The 17,899-nt window shown below is 36.0% G+C and overlaps 1 protein-coding gene across 2 annotated transcripts in view; it reads right to left on the minus strand.

Annotated features, from left to right (window-relative positions):
• Nucleotides 1-17,899, minus strand: part of LOC124795333 — a 340,686-nt gene that overhangs the window by 184,244 nt on the left and 138,543 nt on the right. For both annotated transcript variants that reach the window (XM_047259314.1, XM_047259315.1), the window contains one exon: nucleotides 12,753-12,901. In XM_047259314.1, the coding sequence (XP_047115270.1) occupies nucleotides 12,753-12,901 (149 nt within the window). The remainder of the gene's footprint in view (nucleotides 1-12,752; nucleotides 12,902-17,899) is intronic.

Consider the following 17,899-nt stretch of genomic DNA (forward strand, 5'->3'; position numbering starts at 1 on the left):
CATTGTATTGTATGGAACTGAGGACCTAGAAATGATGGAAAGGATTCATCCCCACTGTAACCCTCAGTGGTACACAACCCCACCACCACCCCACACCAAACCCAGGGTTATTGTGCAGTTCAGCCCAGTGGAACCCCCCCTCCCCGTGAATGTCACACACCAGACAAGTGTAACCACAATGTTTGCGTGGTAGAGTGATTATGGTATACGAGTTTACATGGAGAAAGTGTTTGCACAGCAATCACTGACATAGTGTAACTGATGTGGAATAAGGGGAAGCAGCCCACATTTGCTGAGGCAGATGGAAAACCACCTTAAAAACCATCCACAGACTGGCCGACACACCGGACCTCGACACAGATCCACCAAGCGGATTCTTGCCGGGGACCGGTATGCCTTCCCGCTCGGAAAGCAGTGCGTTAGACCACACAGCTAACCAGAAGGGCACCATAGCATTACTTTGGTTATTCATGTTGTATTTCCTATGTAGATATTCTTACACTTCTTTCCACCAATTTGGACTCAAATTTTGACCAACCACAGCTAACTAATTCCAGAATACACATTTATCTATGTTATCATAAATTTGGTCCCAAACAAAGTTTCAAAAAACTTTTACCTTTATTCTCTAGGCTTACAGATGACTCAACTTCACTATTTGGACAATTACTCTGCATGATGTTACTGAAAATAGGCTTTAACTGAACTGGTATCTCGGACTCTCACTTGCATCATCACAAACATCACTTATCATATCTGTATTCACAAATAACTCTGAAACTTCATTATTCTTAAACTCCACAAAAACCTGATACTCATTATCATCCTCTTACAAAATTACTTCGTCAACAACATGATTAACAACACAAGTCTCATCACCATCAAAGGCACATTCCTCACCTACATTCATTTGCAATAAGCTACAAGTCTCAGACTTAAAATACCATTTAATCCAGATCCAATACAGTCATCACCTGATTTCATACATCAATAACACTGTTTTCTGACCAAGAGAAGAAATCATTAGTACACACCACATTAAAATCCTCATAATTCTCACATTCTGGTTTGTGACTAATACCTACAACACTATAATTAAACATAGTATACGAAAACTTTTGATCAATACATAAATGAGAAATCTGATGTTTCTTCTGTTCAACTCTGGACACCTGTGCTACATTATTAATATCATTATTATTTTCTAATTGTAGGTGTATATTGGGGGTCCTGTTCTTGTTGTATTTCCTCACTCCAAAACTGTGGACATTCATTGAGGCGGACTGCTATTTCCTGAATATTTACCTCTATCATTGTTTTTCCTATTACATTGCCCATAGGTATCCCCCCATTGTTCTTATTCTGCTGATGTTCAAAATTTCTGTCTCTAACCATTTTAACCCTTATTGAAGTTTCCACTATCTCTGTTTCTGTAGTTGTTACCATTGTAATCTCTATCATCTCAGTCATTATGGACATGTTTCTTTCTACTGCCCTACGCAGCCTGTTTACGTATCATAAAAATTGTTCTAGTCAATCGGCAAGCCCATGTGCTAAATCCCACTGCAACCTTTCTGGTAATCTCCTTTTGAGTGCATCAATCAATGTCATTTCATCAAATGGCCTTTCAAGGTGAGTTAATTTCTTAAGTTGATACTTACAAAACTCTTTCAGTGTACTGTCCCTATTCCTATAATTTGGACCATTTGAAAATTCACTTTTAATACTTCCCTGTTCAGCTTCTGACCAAAATTTACTTAAAATCTTTTTTTTTAAACCTTGGTATGTAAACCTTGGTATGTTCCCCACTGACTTAAATTTAGATTTACCAAAGACAGAGCTTTGCCTTCAAGACATCTTTTAACAAATTTAATCTTTTGATCATCACTCATGCCTGACACTAAACTATCTCTACAGTGGTGCAGAAAATCCACTGGCTGTAAATTGTCTGACAGAAAACTTTTGGTTGGAATGTTGGACCATGCAATATTGCTATTTGAATACAGATTGCTGTGAATACAATTTACCTGAACTACTGAAATTTTTTGATCTAGAACATTTACTTTAGTCAGCCTACTGTTTTCAACATTTAAAATTTTTTGATCTAAACTACTGAAGTTCTGTTCCATTCTTTCTGCTATGGCTATCTCTTGAACTCAGTTTCCAAAATAATAAATTTATTTTCTAAGGCACTGACTTTTTCATTCACACTTTTTAAACCCTCTGACAACCCCTATTTTAGTTGCAAAACCTGATCACTAAGTTGGGCTATTTGGTATTGTAACCTGTCCATTTTACTATTGTTTTCAGACTGTTCTGTTTTCATTTCCCCTAATTTTACTAAAATCAACTGTAAAAATGTTGGTTTTCACTGTTTCTTTGTTTTCTATACTTTCTCTTGGTTTAAAGCTGTCTTGGCTGGGTCCTACAGCTTTCACATCATCACCACTACCCTTGTCTGTATTCATTTTCCTAGCAATCACACAAGTCCACAAAAAACACTTAATTTCACAAATAATTTTTACTTATCTTTTCTGATGTCTTCCATCATAGTTGTCAAGTCCTCTTTCAGTTCATCTTGTCCATCACTGTTGATATCATATAAAATTCTTATTTATTTATGTATTTATTTATTTATTTCTTACACCATGCATCCAATGGTGAGAATTTCTCATGGATGTAGTGTGTGTCAATTTTTACATTGGTGGGTTGTTAATGACAAGTACTTATACACTATGTTTACAAGTAAAGATTAGAAAATTATGTAACTACTACAATGAACTGTAACACAATATGATGAAATGAGAAACCTTCAGCCTACAGATTACAAAGCATAAAACATAGTAAATTAAATATGAAAAGGTCATATAACCCACAGAGTTAAATATAAGCAGTCAACACTAAAAGAGTTTCATATGTGACAAGAATGTACAGCTTAATGTTCAGTTTATATGATAATACATCTTATTTTATTTTAATCCAGTTTCTCACTGTGTTTCATAAACTCTTCCAAACTGTAAAATGACATGGTTAAAGGAAATTGCCTCAGAAGCTCTTTAAATTTTGGCTATTTTACGTTTAATTTCTGGAGAAAGAGCATCAAATATCTTTATACTAGAGTACTGTACACCGTTCTGCACAACCTTCAAATTTTTACCTTCAGTGTGGGAATCATGTTTCCTCCTTGTGTTGTACTGATGGTATTTACTGTTACTTTTGTATAAATCAGTGTTTTTACTGATGAAACACATAAGTGAATATAGATATCGAGAAGTAGTTGTAAGAATTCCCAGTTTCCAAAATAGGCTTCTGCAACTGCATCTAGGGTCTACACCACACATCACTCTTAAAACATGCTTCTAAGCAATGAATATTTTCTTTGCATGATGTTGATTTCCCCAGAAAATAATTCCATATGCCCTCAAAGACTGGAAGTAACCATAGTATGCTGCCTTTTTAATGGTTAAGTTTACACTGTCAGAGATGATTCGCATTGCAAAAATTGAAGAGCTGAGTCTCTTGTAAGGATTTAAAATGTGACAGGACCAGTTTACTCTACAGTCAATCTTCACACCTAGAAACTTTGTTACTTCCAATCTTTCTATGACCTGTGTGGTATATTTAATACTCATTTCTCCCTCAGTTTTGGCAGTTGGGGTGAACTAAATATAATTAGTCCTACTAAGGTTTAGTGAAAGAGCATTTGCAGTAAACCATTTCATTAAATCTATAAGAATAATATTAAGAGATGCTTCAACATTTTCACATTTATGATCATTAACCATTATGCTAGTGACATCTGCAAATATGGTAAAATTACACTGTACTGTGGCAGAATGAGGTAAATCATTTATAAATAACATGAACAGTAAGGGACCAAGAATAGAGCCTGGTGGCACTCCACAATTCTTGTCTCTCCATTCTGATGAAATCATTCCACCACATAAATTGTCTGACTTATCTAAGACTACTTTCCGTTTCCTATCTGTCAGGTATGACTGAAGCCAATTATTTGTTACACCACTTATTCCTCGATGGTCTGTCTTCAGAAATAGTATTGGTGGTTCACAGTGTCAGAGGCTTTACATAAATCACAAAATAACCCTGTTGTCACCATTTTCTCATTTAGAGATTCCAAAACCTTATCTATAGAGGCATATATGGCTTGTTCAGTTGACACACCTTTCAGGAAACTAAACTCCTGTTTGCTAAAAATACTGAATTTATGCAGGTGTTCTACAATTCTAGAATACATACATTTTTTTAGTATCTTTGAAAACATAGCCAGGAGACATATTGGTCTGAAATTTGTAACATCAGTTTTCTCCACTTTCTTAAAGAGAGTCTTCACGATAGCATACTTTAGTCTATCAGGAACAATTCCTTGTTGCAAAGAGGCATTGAAAATATGACACAGTATACCACTTACAGAAGTAAACACTGTTTTAACAGTTTGCTAGAAATATTGTCTCCTCCACAGGAGTTCTTGGTTTACATAGAGGCAATTGTTCTTTCAATTTCTGATACTGTAATAAGTCTAATATGGATCTGAATTATTTTGTTAGGGACAGCATTTTGCAAAAAAGTCAAGGAATCATTCACAGAACCCTTGCAGCCTATTTGCTCAAACACTTACAGGAAGTGTTTATTAAAGATTTCAGCTATGATCTCAGGATTTTGCTCAAGATTCCCTTCACGTTCTATTTTGAAGTTTTCTACGGGTCTTTTTTTTTTTGTTCCCTGTCTCCTTGCTGACTATTTACCAGACAGTCTTCATTTTATTATTGGAGTTATCAATTTCTTTTACATAACATAGTGCTTTTGATGTCTGAATAACTTTCTTTAGGATTTTACTATACGTTTTATAATGGCTGATTAATTCCCTGTCCATGGACCCTCTGTTACAATATAAAGTTCCCTCTTACATTTACATGACACTCTGTTTGAAGAATTCTAGAACCACTCAGCCTTCCACCGTCTCAAACACATGATATTTTAGATGTGATTTGGAGAAGGCACCCGATCTACTGCATGTCACCTTTCTGTGTGTGCAGGTGTGAAATCAGTCGTGAGCAAAGGTCAATGCAGCGGTTGAACAACACCAACAAGTACTTGTTGGACGATCCATTGTAGTTGTAGTGAAAGCATATGGAAGAACCAAGGAACTTCTGTGTTACTCTGCACTGTTTGTAATGTGACTATTGTTAGTGACAAAAGAACTGTTATGATTCTGAATTTTGAAAAATCTCTTATCTTGGGCTTGCTGGAGGCAAGACATATTTTTTAGAATATATTTGTAGTAGAGACATGGTTGTTAAGCCAACTCTTTTCTAAATGGACTTAAATCTGTTTCTAATGTGAGATGATATGAGTTACTTACTAGAAGTTAAATGTTTATGTGCAAAGTGTGAATTTTGTTCTTATGTAGCTCAAATATACCAATAGTTATTGAAAACTATTTTTTGAGTGCCAAGTTATTTCACAAATGGTGAAAGAGTCTTTTAAGTTCCTGTAACTAGCATCATTCTTGGAGAAGTTCATAGAGATTCCAGAAGCTGGCTATATAGAGAAAAAGATTGACTGTATACACCAAGTAATTCGACTCGTATAAGAGAAGTGGGAAGTTTGCACATACACTTCATACACTCTTAGTCATCAAAAACATTAGAACATGGTGACCGGTGTGAAAGGACCAAAGACAACAGGAATTTTTAGACATAAAAGAGAGAAAAAGCTATCAAGTGTTGACATAGCAACCTAGCTTAACAAGACGAGAGAACCATTAAGAGAAACTGGATTAGGCCAGAGTATCCATGGGAGAAAATTTGTAAAGACAAATAAGGGAGAGGACATTAGAAAGTCATGGGAAAGACCAGAGAGAAGATCTCAACATATTGGACTAAGAAGAGATATGTCTAGAATGATGTGACTAAGAAGATCTGGTGTGGGGAGTATTCAGCTCTCACATGCATTGCAGGGACACAGACATGGAAACCAGCCAACATCCAACACCACCGGCACCAGTTGCTGTTCACTGGTGCTGACCTGCTGTCACATCACTGCAAGAATTCTATGTCGGGTGAGTCCAAAATAGAACTTTAGTACCTTAGCAAGAAGTGATACAAACTATTTAATGATATATCTAAAAACAAAGATGATGTAACTTACCAAACGAAAGTGTTGGTATGTTGATAGACACACAAACAAACACAAACACACACATGAAATTCAAGCTTTTGCAACCCACGGTTGCTTCATCAGGAAAGAGGGAAGGAGAGGGAAGGACGAAAGGATGTGGGTTTTAAGGGAGAAGTAAGGAGTCATTCCAATCCTGGGGGTGGAAAGACTTACCTTACGGGGAAAAAAGGATAGGTATACACTCGCACACCCACACCCACACATATCCATCCGCACATACACAGTCACAAGCAGAAATGTCTTTTGTCACATCATACATTTCCTCAATCTCTTCATCATCTGCGGAGCTAGTTAGCATAAAAACTTGTACTTCAGTGATAGGTATGGGCTTCGTGTCTATCTTGGCTTCAGTAATGCTTTTGCTATGCTGTTGATAGTAGCTTATCTGTACTCCTTTTTTTTTATTCATTATTAAACCTAGTCCAGCATTTCTATTATTTGATTATTGATAAAAGGATAAATGAAATTAAAAAATGTAAAAAAAGAACATATGACAAAACTGGAACTCTGGGAGCTTTGAAAGAAGGCATGTGACTGAAAGTTCATTCAGAGGTCAAAAATGAAAAATGCAATTCTTCTGACCATACCAACACTGACTATTTCACCATACTGATGTTCTCAGACATTTGACCAGGCTTTAACCAAATCTGTCTGTGCACTTCCCACATCCCCTCAGAAAAATATAGCCATAGTCAAAGGACTGACAAAAAAAGTTAGCCTGGCCCTTGCAAATGAAATGCACATGAAAATGTCATCTAATCACAATAAATATTATTCCCAAGCTGCCAAGTTCTTCTTTAGCCCTGACGTGTACAGGTGTCCAGGGATGAAAGATAGTATGTTGTGTGGGTAAATGAAAGAAATAAATTTTGGAGAAGTATTATCTGACAATGTTTTTATGAGACAACTTACAAAATAAATGTTCCACATCTAGTTCTGAGAGTAAATTTGTGGTTCCAACTGAGCCTAGAAAAGTAACACCTTGGAAAGAATGGAGAGAAGATGATACGGGGAGGTTCCAGCTCCTCTGTAAGGATGAGGGAGGTGTCTGGTAGAATTGTTTGAATTGCTCATAGACCAATTCCCTAAAAAGCTGCATCACATGAATATTAAACACATACTGCATGCAGATTTTGAAAAGGATAAAAGAATACAAAGTGGGAAACTAGTCCATCATGTAGATTTTGCTATGTCATACTCCTGGGAGTATCAAAATGAGATTCAGAGTGCATTGAGTTCCAGAAGTGTACTTTTATTTGCTGCAGCTACATTCTGCAAGGGAAAATGTAAAACTTATTTGATATGTTCAAATACAGCACAGAAGGACAAAGGAACAATACTTGTCTTTATGAATACACTTTATAATGCAATTTGCCAAAATGAACTTGAATCTGATTTTGAAGAGGTGATAATTTGGAGTGATGGGCCACCCTCAGAATTTAAAAATCTGATTCATGTTTGCACTTCTTTGTTTTTGTTTATAAAGTGTTACAAGGAATTATCAGGAAATATTTTGTCATTTCACATGAAAAAGGTGTTGTGGATGGAGTGCGTGGAAATGCAAAGTGGCTTGCACACCAGAAGAGCATGATCCAAGGAGAGGAAGCAACAACTATTCAGTCTGCCTAGGACTTCTACAAAGTGCCATCTGAAGTTTGCAAAACTGCTACTGTACTCCATGTGGATCAGGAGACAATTAAGCAAAACATTGAACAACATATATCTTGGAAAATTTTTCCTGAAATTGCAGGAACATATAAATGAAGAAGGAATACAATGTAAAAAGAGTGCATTAGATTGCAATGTAATTTTCTCCTGTAAGCACAATCAACATGACAGTTGGTCAGTTGGAGGTAGAGTAATTGTGTCATACAATAGACAAAAATATCCTAAAGAGATTTGTGAAATTGACTCTGAGGTGTTCAAGATATCAATTATGCACTAAGGTGGTCCAGATACCTTCACGTGACCAGTTCTACAATAAAAATGAAATTGTGATGAAGATTACAACACAAAAAATTATAAACAATCATGGCCACTTCTGCTTCATGGGATATATTTAGCTGCCACTGTTTATGTTATCTTATTTCACTTCATATTACACTCAACCTAACAATCTTAAAAAGTGTTTATTTTAAATATTGCACACGCTGTTTTTGAAACTGTACTCTTTGACTTCCTTCATCACTAGATCACACATATTGCATAAGCTAGACATCTGTAGCCTTGGAATAAAGTTAACAGCTAGTAATGTTAACTGAGCCCTTCACATGATTGCAACTCATCAGATATGTGTACAGAGTCCTGCATGTGACTCCTCTGTCCCACACAAGACAGAAATAAATTATTATTATTATTATTTTAATTTCCATGACTCACAAGTTTTAGCAGTATTTTGTTTATATAATGTGAGACACTCTATATTCTCAGGAAAAAATTGTCGTATTATATTAAGATTTTTCAATTGTCAGGATTTTTTGATTAATTCTTGACATGTTCATTCTGTATTTTGTGCAATGTCATGTCTGTGTCATCTGTATAGAGCATTTCTTCAGGAATATGTCAAAGTGCAAGGTAATAATTTACTTTCGATATGCAGTACCGCTTTGATATTTTTGACAGGCAGCAACACGTAACAGTGTCTTATGAACAAAAAAGTACTGTACAACTGTCCCACACATGATAGTGGAATTCCCCAAAACCTTAAGTCACTTCTGATGGAACAGTGTTTTTACTCAGTAAAAGAATTTTTAATCTATGAGAAGCAGTCTTGTAGACTGAACATGTATTATAGCTAAGTTCAAATGGTGTTGTCTCTGTTACTTATAATTTATGATGAAACTGAATTCTCTCTCTCTCTCTCTCTCTCTCTCTCTCTCTCTCCGCTTCTCTCTCTCTCTCTCTCTCTCTCTCTCTCTCTCTGTCATCTTCTTTCTCAAATTTGATTTAGCATATGTTCAATGGGCTATTTAAGCATGTAATGAATAAACTGGACCAATAAATGAAATTAAATAACTTCTCAATTAAACAATTCCTAGGTGACAGTAAAATTCATTCTGTTGATTTGCTACACCAGTTATAGGGTCAACTTTGTAAAGACTGCTAATCTAAAAATCAGATTTGTGAAGAAATGTTTAGATGGGAAGGTGCTGTCATGCACAAGTCCAAAAATTAACACTGAAATATTTTTTGATGAATTTGAGAGGTGTTTTTCAATTATGTTTCGGTTTGAAACAGAGGAAGTAAGAATGGAAAATGAATTTTTGAATGAGCCAATTTATAGAGGAAGGCGAAAAAGCATGGAAGCATTAGGTGAAAAAAACATTACGATATTAATTCATTTAAGCAAACCATCTGATGAACTCACTCAGATTGAAGAGTTGAAAAGGAGGCTTCTGAGTAGAGTGCAGTGTGGATGAGTACATGGGATGGATGAATCTGTAGATGAATTCCTAAAATATGTAGTCAAACTTAACAGGAGCTTAGAGCAAAACAGAAACCAAGACAGTAACTTTAGTAGAAATAGCAGTTGTCAACCAAAGGGATAGAATAATAATACTAATTGGGGTAACTGTATGAGGAAACATTCATTTGCAACACCTTCCAGTAACACGACTGTAGCCAAAATGATTTCCAGCAGGTTTTAGGTAATGAGCATTATGTTACCATCACAATGCTTTGCATATTTAAATAGCATCATGTGAAGAATCAAATTATTACTTTTTTTCCTTCCTCTCATTCTTTTCTTTTGTATCAGCGATGCTATTGGGCCACAAACAAAACAAGTAGTGATATTTTCTTCACTTTTTTAACTTCTTTACATTCATCTGTCTGTCTCTAGAAGTGGTAGCAGGTGGACATATGATGACTTTCGCCGAGTTAATAGTTAATATTGTAATAAAATGTGTATTCCAATTTTCCTTTAAAGGTGCAATAGAAACTGAATGAAAGCGAAAAGTTTATTCATACATTCAGGACTACCATACCTGTCCATTCATTTCTCTGCAACATGCCACGAATCCTGCATCAAGAGGATCGAAGTAGACAAGACTAATTTGCATGGGCAGAAGAATGGTGATCCAGAACCAGTATTGTCATACCAAGCTCTATGCACAATGGCAGTAATAAGAAAAAGAAATATGTAAAGTTAAATGCTGAATATATGTATTGAATATTGAGGGTCTGTTGATATTAATGGCAGTTAAAGTTCAGTCAGGATATGTATACTTTCCAGTTTCTTTCAATTATTCTTTAAAAATTACCTTTTTAATTATTTAAGCAGCAATTTTTAATCAGTTTCCATTATATATTACATTTTTATTCTCCCCACTACTATTCAATCACTCTATAATACTCTTCTCCAATAGTGCAACTAGTCCTGTCACGGAAAAAGCCACGTATAACACTACTGGCTGTTATTAAATTAGTACTATACTGATAATGTTACTCCTGTGAAAGGATTTTTTATATTTGTGATTGTGACAATGTGTAATGGTAAGGCATCAGACTAAATTTGCTCCCCTAAAGCTTTCTACTGAAAGGAAGTAGAAGCAAGATAAATGGGAATTGAACTAAGGTTCTATTAGTAATCAAGCTAACTGTAATTACATAAAAAGAGATAGTCACCAGCCTAAATAGGAAAAGTTGTACCCAGTACTAGCTTGGTTCATAAAGAAAGTTAACTATGTATATTGACTTTACTTGATACTAAACTTCTATTTTGCTGGTTATATACAAGACAGTAGCATGATTTAGCAAGTAATATACTTGCTTAACTACACAGGAGTATTCATGCAACTAGGCAAATTGTGGCTCTCATTAACACTTATTATCTGTACATTACAGTAGGATGATAATGATAATTATAGATAAAAAAAAAATACTGCTAATGGTGGAGCACCACTGTCTTGGACAAGACCTTCTTTTATTAGTTTAACTACAGGAAATTACTACTATTGAAATAGTTATGATGTATAGAATCTTTTGCACTGATTAATTTTACATTCTCAAGAACATACACTTCCCTATATTATTTAGCTCAAGTGGAACATATGATACATAGATATAGTATAGTTTGAATATTTGTAGCCAGTCGCTTATTCTAGATTGCTGTTGCTGTAATTTGATATTTAAATCTGCCTCAGCTATTAGCATGGGGAGCCAGAAGTAATCTATCAGTAGACTCCAATTGAGGCTGATCACTTTAGCCACAACACAAAATCGGAAACACTGCTAACTACATAACACATGAAATTGTAAACACTATTATTTGAATAAAATAAATCTTTGAACAAAATTCTTTAAATCTCCTCTTAGTAATTGTACTTTGATCAAAATTTAACTGTTCATTAATGCAAAGCACATGGAGTATTTCAACACTTATGTTCACTTGATAAGTATGTAATTTACAAATTCACAAAGTTTATTACCTTTAGTAACATAAGATAATTGCTTTTCAGTCCAGTAAAATAGGACACTCTGATTTCTCATAGCACTTAGGATGGGACCCTGTCTAGGTAAATAACTAAGGATAACACACGGTGGCTCAAAACAAAGTCTACAGAACACAAAATTATTATTGAAAACTAAACCACATAATTGGTCCATGCAGTTATACAGTACTCATCTGATAATTTGAGATGAAGGTGGTGGCAGCACCAATCTCCTCTGCTATTCAAATAAAAAAAAGATGACAAAAGTATCCATGGTTCTTCCTGCGTAACACGATCTGAAATTTCTCTCCTTCCAATCACATTTTCATAGTGCAGAGCTGACCAAGTTATGCCATGAATAAAAAGCCACATTATTTCTGCATCTGAGGCTCTATTATATAATGTTGCAATTCCTCTCATCTCTTTCAGTTCACAAGAGGTGCACTATTTGACTGCTAGCCACTGACTGACTCATACCACACAGGAGCTTTGCAGTTTAACTGCCAGATCCAACTTTTCTATACCCATCTAGGCAGTTCCATTGTGGAGGGACTTTGCTCCAAGTTTTACATGATTACAAACCTACTTTCCATATTCATGAACCAGTAACATGTAAATCTTTCATTTTTTACTTCGCATTACTTTTGACATTACATCCCTAGATTAATTACAATTACATAAATTATTATAAATAATGAAAAAACTTTTACATTGATGTTACATCAAACAGAACTCACATTAAATGAAAAAAAGAAAAAAAAAACGGATAAAGAAGGTAGATAAGATCATTACGGGTAATATCAATAACTGTGTTACAACTCCTGTTGAAAGCTATAATATATGCCAGTGTAAGATTATTTTAACTTATGTATATGACCAATAACCTATTGTGCATTTCAGATAATCCTTCACGAACAAACTGAGTACTCATTGCTATTCCAAGTAGGCTATATCTTAAGATTTTTTTTTTTTGTGTTTCATTTAGATGTGATGGGAGAAAGATGGCTACCATCTGAATTTTTATTTGCTGATAATTCAGTATTTTCTGCTTCTAAGAAAAAGAAAATTAAAAGTAATAATTATAAACAGAATGACAAAACTAATAAACAAGAATTTTCTTACCTTCACCCTTGCATGCATCTTCTCAATAATTTTGCGTAGGTCTTTCCTGTACTCAGGGTGTGTAGACAGAACTTTCATAAATTTCGCAAATGAAATACATATTACTGTACAGTGTGTGTCAGTAACAACTGTGTGAACACCACAAATCCCTGTAAAAATGAAATACAACATAGCAAGAAGAAAACTGAAGTAAAAATATTATGTGTCAAACATTGATATTTGGCAAAGATTAAAATAAGTGAGGTTTGTACAATATTTAGTGAGTACCAACCAAATCCCTTCTGATAATCATGTCCTCATACAAAAGGCTAGTCATAATTTATTTATCTATTACCTAACAGAGGTACTCCTGATATATAGCATGATTACAAGAAGATTGTGATGTTCACAAAGAGACAATCCAGCTGGACAGCACTCAGAGAGAGTTGCAATTCCCATTACAGTCAGTAAAAATACTAAAAAACTGTTATTAAAACTCATAGGTACTGGAACTCTGTATTCCTCACTCATTGATGAAAGAGAAATTAATTTTATTGAATATTACAGGAGTGACTGAGTAAGCATGCAGGTATCCACTTCATATGATTAGCAAAAGGAAACCACAGGAAACATTAGTCAGGGAGGCTGGATGGATCCTGGTGACACCATTCTCTTGAAAACAAGGCACATTTGTTACAACTGTACTCTCTCATTTCGTACATCCTAGCACGCAATAATGCTTTGCAAAGCAGTTGTTCAATAATTTAAAAGGCTACACTATTCTAGCACTTCTAAATATCCATCACAGTACACACTACATAGAATATATGCACATAATTTCATAATAAAACATTATCAGCTGACATCAGGCCCACAGTAATGACGTTTAGATTGAATTTTGTGTTAAATCAACTTCCAAATCACTAGAATGAAAAACTAAGTGAACACCATTCTATGATGAGTGATAAAGAGGATAAATCATTAGTATTACCTTTGGGAGTAAGGTTTTCTGGTAAGAAAGAAAGAGAAAATAAAATAAAAAAGCAGGTAAAACATGTAGTGAATGTGTTGCATGAAAGGAATTGCTGATTACTAAAAGAGAATAACTTATTAAAAATTGAAATAGCATTTGTCATCAGTTTTGGTTTATTGAGGCATAGCTGCATTGATTGGAACTAAAATGGAATGTCATCATAGCCTTTCCACTTTTAGAGGTTGGACTGAAATCTGAATTGGTTTCTAAGGGTTTCTATTAGGGGACAACTCCAGGAGTTATCATGTTTAAGAAACAAATCTCTGACAGTCTTGGAATTGTGCTAAACAAATCAGTGGCTTTGCTGTAAATTATGATTAACTATTCCATAGATAATATTAAGGTGAGCAGCTCAGAGCTGTGAGCAAGTGGCCCATGTGTGTCCCCACGGGGGTGAGGTAGGGGGGGGGGGCATTGCATGATCCCCCCCCCCCCCCCAACAATATTTTTTGAAAAGCAAATTCAACTTTTTTAAGTCTTAGTTGACAAAAAGTAGTGTAACCATAGTATTCTATCGTTGAATATCGATAATCACCTATCTGCTGAGCACAGAGCAACAGCGGGCAGTCATGGCATAGATTTCGTGAAGTGTGAGTGGAGCAGTGTGTTTATGCCATACTGCAGCACATATCTTACAAGCTATAGTGAAGTAATTGAAAATGTTTGCCACACAAGTTTGGAGTTTAATTTTAGTGTTCACAAGGCAGTATCAATGTTTATCCAAAAGATGATGTTTCTCGGTTTGTGTGTCATGTCAGGAGAACAACAATCAACTGCGTCGTGACAGCTACAGAAAAATAATGTGGACTGGTGTGATCCTAATTGTGAGTTCTAAGTGAAATAAACACATATTGTTTTGAATGGCTGAATATCATGAATGCAGGTACTTTCCCGTTTGTATATTGTACCAAGAATTTTATAGAGCATGCCTGTCATGATTCAGTCACAAACACACTCGTGTTATAAGTTACTGAGTTTTTAGTACTGTTGGAAGAACTGTGCCAGTCATCAACTGATAATACATACATTGAACAGTGACTGTTTTGTGTTCTATGTGCCATGTTTTTGTATTGTATGCCATCATAGACAGCAACCTTATACATCCCAGTGGAAATGTACTTAGAGTACAAAACTGATCATGTCCATTGTGGAATAATGTTAATTGTGAACAGTGCATCTCCACCTTGTGTGAGTGTTTAACAGAATACAGTGAATTCTACCAGATCAACTTGGTATTGCTGGTGTGAGTGGCTCCTCTCAGGCTACATCACAGCATGTAATGCAGAGCGCAGCAGATCAACCGCTGTGGGAAGGACCAGGCACGTGGGTTTAGGCTCATGGTCATTAAATATCCAGCCCATTCCTGTGTCTAGGGTTGGTTTAGAGCCTCAGGTGCTAAAGGCTAGCTTTTATTGGTACTGCATATCAACCCTCTTTCCTACCAGGCATGTTACATGGTGATGTGCATTTCCAGGACTTGTAATCTTTGGTGATGAGGTGCTGATTTATTTGAAAAAGGAAACAGTGAATAATGGATAGAAACAGTGAGCATATTTTGGATTGTTGTGTGGTGTCAGACAAACTGTGCCCACTGTGGACCAAGGAGTTTAAGTTACAGCAAACCTACTTGTCTGTTACAGGGAACATTGCAAAGATCCAGTGTTGGAGAGTAATTCTACTATTGCAAGCAACAACATCTGTGATGTAGGCAGCACCTATGAACAGTTTGAACAATTACCACCACCACACCAGTGCTGCATTTTGCCGTCCAGCTAATGGGTGGTAGTGCTGATCAACAAAGCAACACCCAGAATTGGTGTGAAGTCAGGTCGGCACATGCCAATGGGCAGTCAACACTTACACAGCCTTGTGATTCCTTGAGCATTTAAAGAATACCATAGTGTAACTGACTGGCAATGCAGACTTTGTCTAGAATTTCATGCAAATAGTGTTAAATGATTACAGTGGAAGCAACTTGTAAAACTGATATGATAATCTGTTAATGGTTACTAGATCGCAAGAAGACTTATTTAGATAACCTCAGGAGATGCAGCTAGCATTGATATAATGCAGTGGAGGCAACTTGATCATATTGGCATTCCACTTTGACACTGGTCAATTGGTGCAGTAAAGTTGAACATCATTGCCCATTCCTGTTGTAGTAGCCCATGTGATATGTTAATGTAATGCTAAAGTAGCAGTGAATCTGTTGTGTAAATATCTGAGTATTTTTGTGACATTGATTCTATGCGTGTCTGGTGTGCATTGAAGAGATACGGCATTGCCTTTTGACTTTTTGTTTTGTTTGTGTACTGTGCAGGAGGTTACTGTGATTTGGTCATTAATTTTTTTTTTTTTTTTCCTTTCCCTCCTTTTCCATTTTTCATGATTGTGTGGTGCAAGTAACTCATGATGTCAGCTAATAACATCAATGCAGTGGCAATGGTCAGGAATGTAGATGGAGATTCATCAGGTGAAAGTAGTCTGCTGGAGAGGAAGGTTCAACATAGCAGTACTGAAATATCAATAACTTCTGGTATGTGGGACTGTAGTTTATTGGTTGAAATGGGAAGCCTTGGTGCTGTGTCATCACCAATCATGGCTAAAACCTAGATAAGAGGAGTGTAGGCCTGACTCTGACATGTTCACAACATTAATAAGTGTGCTGAAGCAGGGATTTGAGGAAAGTAATAGGCAAAATGAAGGATGATAACGATCGACAGGAGGCAGCCCTAAAGAAAGTGGGGGCAAGTGTAATGAAAGGGTAGACACACTTACGGCTCAATTAGATCAACACATCTTAGAGCAGGCAAAATGTTTTGAGAAAGTTGAAGCTGAAGTCAGTGAGATAAAAGAGGAACTTGGCAAAAGGGTTGAGGTCTACGATAAAGAATTTGAAAGACTGTATGGGGAAGGTGTACGACTTTAAACACAAGATGCAAGCTGTTGTGCTGAGCCATGTAGAGCAGATGTGAATTGTGAATTGTGGTTTATTAGTCTCATAACGTACATAATGTGTGCAATGAAGTATCAAAGGCCCAGTCACTTGTCGGTCAACAGGTTAAAAATAAAGTAAAATTGTTATTGTGCAATGGAGGCATAACAAGAGGCAGCATACTTGGCACATAAAATGACAAGGTATTTCTAAGTGTTGGGAATTTTAAGTAATTTTGATACAAACAGAAAATGGCATCTGAGGAACTATTTAGACCAATTTAGGGGTGGGCTACCTGAGCTATGGGGTGACCAGCAGAAAATACACTGCTTTGCATTGAGAATGGAAGGTGAAGCTGCTACTTGTGGAATGAGAATAGGACAAAAATGCAAGACATATGTGGAGTTTGAGAGGGATAAAACAGTATTGGTCTCTGCAAAAGTAGAATGATGTGCAAAACAGCTTATACTAAGGCATAAGGTTTGATAGAGTTTGTGGCCGGAATCTCAAGAAGTTTTTCCAAGATTATTATGAAAGAAACCTCTATTTAGAAGAGCCAATCAATAGGGAGGCAATGGTATCCTTGATCATATGTAAACTACCAGTAGCATTTCAAGAGAAGTTGCTGGCAATTCCTAAGGATGACATAGAGCTGATTAAGTCAGCTTTGGGATAGCTAGATACACCCAAGAAAATTCTGACAGACAAGGGTGTACAGTTTATTTCAAGAGAGTCGAAGGAAATGTTACAGAGGAACAATGTGTAACAAGTCTAAATAGAAAAATACAGACCAGCATCCAATCCAGCAACAAGAATTATGAAGGAAGTGAACTGCATATGCCATACTTTTAAGTACCACAAGCTCAGTAAGTGGAAGGATTGCTTAGAGGACTTCGAAGGAGTAATCACTAGTATGCCTCATGCCATGACGGGATTCACTCCATGCAAAATTCTGCTTAACCAGCAACTTGAAAGTATATTTTCTGAGATTTTGGTTAACTCTCCAGCCATAGGACAAATGTGGGATTAAAAGATAGAGTTATCCATGGAATAGCTATGTAAGAATGCTCAGCAGAGAAAGGAGAAGCACAATAGAAGAGAGCGGACCATGAGGTATGAGACAGGAGATTGTGTTAATTAAACCTCATATGCATTCAAGCATGGTAAACAAAGAAATAAAGAAGTTCCACCTTGTCTACA

The sequence above is a fragment of the Schistocerca piceifrons genome, chromosome 4 (assembly GCF_021461385.2).
Source record: "Schistocerca piceifrons isolate TAMUIC-IGC-003096 chromosome 4, iqSchPice1.1, whole genome shotgun sequence".
Lineage (NCBI taxonomy): Eukaryota > Metazoa > Arthropoda > Insecta > Orthoptera > Acrididae > Schistocerca > Schistocerca piceifrons.